The following is a 5,878-nucleotide window of genomic DNA, read 5'->3' as shown; positions in this document are numbered from 1 at the left end:
TTTTAGCTTTAGCCAGCACCATCTTCAGATTAGCCTTAACGTCGGTAGCCCTGCCCCCGGGTAAACAGTGTATGATCGCTGGATGATTCGCTTTAAGTCTAATACTGCGGGTAATGGAGTCGCCAATGACTAGAGTTTTCAATTTGTCAGAGCTAATGGTGGGAAGCTTCGGCGTCTCAGACCCCGTAACGGGAGGAGTAGAGACCAGAGAAGAATCGGCCTCTGACTCCGACCCGCTGCTTAATGGGGAAAACCGGTTGAAAGTTTCTGTCGGCTGAATGAGCGACACCGGTTGAGCGTTCCTACAGCATTTCCTTCAAGAAACCGTGAGAAAGTTGTCAGGCTGCGGGGACTGTGCCAGGGGATTTACACTACTATCTGTACTTACTGGTGCCACAGACGCTGTTTCATCCTTTCCTACACTGAAATTACCCTTGCCTAACGATTCGTCAGGACCTCCAACAGCCGAAGCTAAGTAGTAACATTAACATGATGCCTTCTAATTGCAGCCGCTGTACTCGCCTTACGGCATGCAAGCATGTTAATGTTACTACTTAGCTTCGGCTGTTGGAGGTCCTGACGAATCGTGTCCAGATAAAGCGTCCGGGGTGAAAAAGTTGAGGAAAAAATAAATAAATATATGAACGGTAATTAAAAAGTGAAAACCGTAAAGTTGTCAGGTAGCGAAACAGGTTGGCAACAAAACGCACAGCAACTCGAAAACAAACCACCCCTCAGAGCCTGGTTCCTCTCTAGGTTTCTTCCTAGGTTCTGGCCTTTCTAGGGAGTTTTTCCTAGCCACAGTGCTTCTACACCTGCATTGCTTGCTGTTTGGGGTTTTAGGCTGGGTTTCTGTACAGCACTTTGAGATGTCAGCTGATGAAAGAAGGTCTATATAAATACATTTGATTTGTTTACTTTATTAGGATCCCCATTAGCTACTGTGTAACGGATGTGAAATGACTAGATAGTTAGCGGCGGTGCGCGCTAATAGGGTTTCAATCGGTGACGTCACTTGCTCTGAGACCTTGAAGTAGTGGTTCCCCTTGCTCTGCAAGGGCCGCGGCTTTTGTGGAGCGATGGGTGACGATACTTCGTGGGTGTCAGTTGTTGATGTGTGCAGAGGGTCCCTGGTTCGAGCCCTGGTGGGGACGGACTAAAGTTATACTGTTACAATTACAGCAGCAACTCATCCTGGGATACACATAAAACAAATGAATACACAACTGTTATAGACAACAACAACAACATAAGATAATATTTCATTACAAAATTGTTTTTTTTAAATGATGTCATTGCATAGAGAAAAGTACTGGTAAGAAGTAAGAGAAAACATGAGCTCTGGTTGTTTTGCAATGACTTACGACAGAATAAGCAACGTAGTGAATATTTAAACTGCGTTACTCCAGCCAGAAGATGGCGACTTAAGTCTTCCAGTTGATGACTCTTGCGTGACGTATAATCTAGTGGACGGGACGCTTTTTCAACAGCAACAAGGCTATTGATTCAACCACTTCGCTAGCCAACTAAAAACCGAAATATTGACATTTCTTTGGCAATTTTTTCGTATATTAATCTCGGTGATTTAAACACAACTATGTTTACGTATCTACTGGTTTACTTGAATGTAATTTGCTTGGTAACTTTGCAAAAAACGTGTTAAATTTGATACTGAGTCTAGCACAAGGCTTGTCGCCAATGCTAACTAGCTAACGTCCCCGACCATGAGCTCACTAAGCTACTCCCCTCCTGCTAAAGAAGAGGATGTCTGCTGGTCGGAGAAAGAAGCTCTGGGACTGAACATTGTCGTAAAAGAAGAAGAGGAGAATATTACAGTAAAAGGAGAGGGAGAAGCTTTCAGAATAAAACAGGAGGAAGAGGATGCTGTTACAGTGAAAGAAGAGAAGGAACCTTTTGGAGAGGTAGAGGAGGCTCTCACGTTGAAAGAAGAGGAAGATGTCACGTTGAAAGAAGAGAAGGAACATTTTGGAGTGGAAGAGGAGGCTATCACGTTGAAAGAAGAGGAAGATGTCACTTTGAAAGAAGAGAAGGAACATTTTGGAGTGGAAGAGGAGGCTATCTCAATAAAAGAGGAAGACGTATTGGGGGTGGAGGAAGAGGAGACAGAAGATCTGATTAACATCAGTGAATACTGGTTTACAAACGGGGCAAAAAACTCAACGCTTGTTGAACTAATGTGTGTGTTTAAAAAAATAAAAATAATCCGCCGACGGAACCATGGAATTCAGACATTAAAACCAGGGATGTAGTTGACCCTAAGCATGGTTTTCAACACCTTTTTATTTGCAAAATTGCGTTTTACTTAAATTTTTATTTTGTTAACTGGCGTTTACCCACTTATTGCGTTCCCAGTGTTGATCAGAGCTCAGAACGTTTATATTCTTGATACGAGTTTTAATCGCTTCTGCCTCTTAGCCAATGAGTGGAATCATGAACGGTTGTTTGTTCGACTGCGCCCCTCGGATTTGCCTTGTTACCAGCATGTTGCGTTTCTTTTACACCTGCTACGTTAGTTTTTACGTTCCAACAGGAATCCAAAAACGTTGTAAATAACAAGGTTGCCAACAAACAACTCATACAAAGTTGTATAGTGGCACAATAAGATACCGGGTAAGGAGTTTATTCTGAAAAATGTCTGTCCTCACTCTGGTAGCCTATGGGCAAACATTAAGAATAAGCTACGTGGTGAGTAGCTAGTTAGCTAGGTGAATTATTCATGCTACTTTGTATGCGTTGTTTGTTGGAATCATTGTACATTACAATGTTTTTGGAACAGATCCCTGTCCTGGGACAGTTCAAAGGTCACTGAGATGTGAAACGATCTACCCCAGCTCGGAGTTGGGCTCAGCAGACCAACGGCAGGTGGCTATACAAGTAGGCAACTAGACACCGCTGCTGACAGACTAGTGGGGTTTGTGAGATTCTGGATATAAAGTCAGTTTTATTTTTCTATTGGACACAAAATAATCTGAAACACAACCAAAACAAACAGCAAATGCATCCAACAATTTTGTACAGTCACAAGCTTAATGTAGTCATTGCGTGCTAGGAATATGGGAACATTTTTTTTTAAATTAAATATTTGCTACGTTAATACACATATAAGTGAATTTGTCCCAATACTTTTGTCCCTTAAAATGGGGGGGGGGGGAAGAAGAGACTTTAATAGAAAAAGTGCTGTACTTTCTAAACGTGGATGAAAATACCCACAAATGAAAGTCCTGGAGTAAATGCAAATCCAAAATGCTGAAGTCAGAGCCATAACAACAACAGAAATGGTCACTGTCCCAATATTTTTGGCGCTCACGTGGAAAGAGAGCTATTGAAAATGAGATCTGTACGTGAATTCATATTTAAATATGTACACCAGTGGAACCCATCCAACTTGAAGGAGCTGGAGAAGTTTTGCCATGAAAAATTGGCAAAAATCCCAGTGGCTAGATGTGCCAAGCTTCTAGGGGGGGGGGGGGTGAATAGTTATGCACGCTCAAGTTTTCGTTTTTTTTTGTCTTGTTTCTTGTTTGTTTCACCCAAAAAAAGTGTTGCATCTTCATGGTGGTTGGCATGTTGTGTCAATCAAATGATACAAAATCCATTTTAATTCCAGGTTGCAAGGCAACAAAATAGGTTATTGAAGGATATAGTCCAGGTTAAACCTAATAGGAAGACATTTTTATTTAATGGAGGTTTCATTCAGGTCTCTCTGTTTAACCAAATACTCTGTCTTTGGCAGGAGAGAGAACAGACTCTCACTCTGACAACAAGAAGAGTCCTTTAGGGGAACCAGAGCCAGAGACGCCCAAACCAGCAGGACCACACCACTGCTCTCAATGTGGAAACAGTTTTTCTACATTAGGGAATCTAAAACGTCATGAGATGGCACACACAGGAGAGAAGCCTTTCCAATGTTCCCAGTGTGATAAGAGTTTTACCCAGATAGGGAGCCTGAAAAGGCATGAAGGAATACATAAAGAAGGGAGGAAGACCTACCACTGCTCTCAGTGTGGAAAGAGATTTACTCAGTTAGGTAGCCTGAAAACACACAAGACTGTACACACAGGAGAGAAGCCTTTCCAATGTTCCCAGTGTGATCAGAGTTTTACCCAGATAGGAAACCTGAATAGGCATGAAGGAATACACACTGGAGAAAAGCCCTACCAATGCTCCAAGTGTGAAAAGAGATTTTTGCGATCACAGTACCTAAAATCACATGAGATGACACACACAGAGGAAAAGTCTTTCCACTGCTCCCACTGTGGAAAGAGCTTTACTCAGTTACGGAGCCTGAAAAGACACAAGAGGACACACACATGTGAAAAGCCCTACCACTGATCCCACTGTGGAAATTGTTTTACTCAGTTACGGAGCCTGAAAAGACATAAGAGGGCACACTCTGGAGGAGAAGACATACCACTGCTCTCATTGTGGAAAGATATTTTCCCAGTCAGAGGAACCAGAAGTCACATGAGAGAATAGAGAGGCTGTGTTCTGACTTAGTGTTTTTGACTGAGAATTTGTGTTTTTGGTTATGCCACATTAAATCATATTGTTTATAATAAATCAGAGTCTATTCCCTTATGCAATTTATGTTCCTCCAACTCCCCTGAGTGCCTCTGTAAATTCAACAGCTATTGTATGCAGCAATCATGTGCCTATAAACCAGAATTATACTATTAACATTGAGACGGTTTGCCCTCATAAGAAGTCCACTGTGTGCATATCACCCTGCACTAACATTAATAACATGAGCATGTCTACTTCCCAAATCAAATTTTATTTGTCACATACACGTGTTTAGCAGATGTTATTGCGGGTGTAGCGAAATGCTTGTAACAAAAATCGAATCTGAGACAAGTGCTACAAATAGTCCACGTTAACACATGTAGCCTTAGAAACAAGGTTCATGATATCAGTAAGTCGCTAGTAACAGATAACATTCATATACTTTCTCTGAAACTCACTTAGAGAATTGTTTATTTATTTTTTATTTTACCTTTATTTTACTAGGCAAGTCAGTTAAGAACAAATTCTTATTTTCAATGACGGCCTAGGAACAGTGGGTTAACTGCCTGTTCAGGGGAATACCTTTTGATGAACCAAGGGTAGCAATACGTGGTTACGACCTCTATAGCAGAGACAGAAATTCCAATGGGGGTGGTGTCTCTGTTTATACTCAGTCATATTCCTGTTAAGCTCAGAGAGGATCGGATGTCAAATGCTGTGGAAGTCATATGGCTACATGTTCACCTGCCTCACCTAAAGCCCATTCTGGTGGGAAGCTGCTATAGATCACCAAGTGCTAACAGTCAGTATCTGGATAAAACATGTGTGAAATACTTGGTAATGTATGCGATGTCAACAGAGAAATATATTTTCTGGGTGACTAAATATTGACGGGTTTTCATCAAGCGGTCCACTCAGGAATACCCTTCCAACTGTAACTAGTGCCTGTATCCTGGTTCAAGTTATCAATCAACCGAACCAGAGTCGTTACAAACAGCACAGGAATGGAATCATCCACACGTATCGATCACATCTTTACTAATTCTGCAGAAATCGGTTTGAAAGCAGCATCCAAATCCATCGGATGTATTGATCACAATATAGTAGCCATATGTAGGAAAACTAGAGGCTGGGCCTAACATGGTGTATGAGAGGTCATACAAGAGGTATTGTAGTGATTCCTATGTTGAAGATGTGAATAATATTTATTGGTCTGTGGTGTGTAATGAGGAGCAACCAGACTCTGCCCGTGACACATTTATGACGTTTCATATCCCAGTTACTAATAAGCACGCACCCCATTAAGAAAAAAGCTGTAAAAAAAACTGTCCAAACCTTGTGGATTGATGAGGAA

At 41.6% G+C, this 5,878-nt stretch overlaps 1 protein-coding gene across 1 annotated transcript; it reads left to right on the top strand.

Moving 5' to 3' along the window:
- Positions 1-1,724: 1,724 nt before the first annotated feature.
- On the top strand, positions 1,725-4,927 carry LOC116358836 (gastrula zinc finger protein XlCGF17.1-like). Its single transcript, XM_031811078.1, has 3 exons — positions 1,725-1,835; positions 1,923-2,099; positions 3,736-4,927. The coding sequence occupies exons 1-3, from the start codon at positions 1,725-1,727 to the stop codon at positions 4,351-4,353; spliced, it is 906 nt and encodes a 301-aa protein (XP_031666938.1). The 3' UTR covers positions 4,354-4,927.
- The last annotated feature ends 951 nt before the right edge of the window (positions 4,928-5,878 follow it).

Source organism: Oncorhynchus kisutch, unplaced genomic scaffold (genome assembly GCF_002021735.2).
Source record: "Oncorhynchus kisutch isolate 150728-3 unplaced genomic scaffold, Okis_V2 Okis01b-Okis20b_hom, whole genome shotgun sequence".
Classification (NCBI taxonomy): Eukaryota; Metazoa; Chordata; class Actinopteri; order Salmoniformes; family Salmonidae; genus Oncorhynchus; species Oncorhynchus kisutch.
This window is presented reverse-complemented; position numbering and strand designations above follow the sequence as displayed.

Coding starts and splice junctions, on each gene's coding strand:
- LOC116358836 (XM_031811078.1), top strand. CDS start 1,725: ATGAGCTCACTAAGCTACTCCCCTCCTGCTAAAGAAGAGGATGTCTGC. Junction 1,836..1,922: donor AAGAAGAGGAGAATATTACA/GTAAAAGGAGAG, acceptor CCTTTTGGAGAG/GTAGAGGAGGCTCTCACGTT. Junction 2,100..3,735: donor TCTCAATAAAAGAGGAAGAC/GTATTGGGGGTG, acceptor TCTGTTTAACCA/AATACTCTGTCTTTGGCAGG.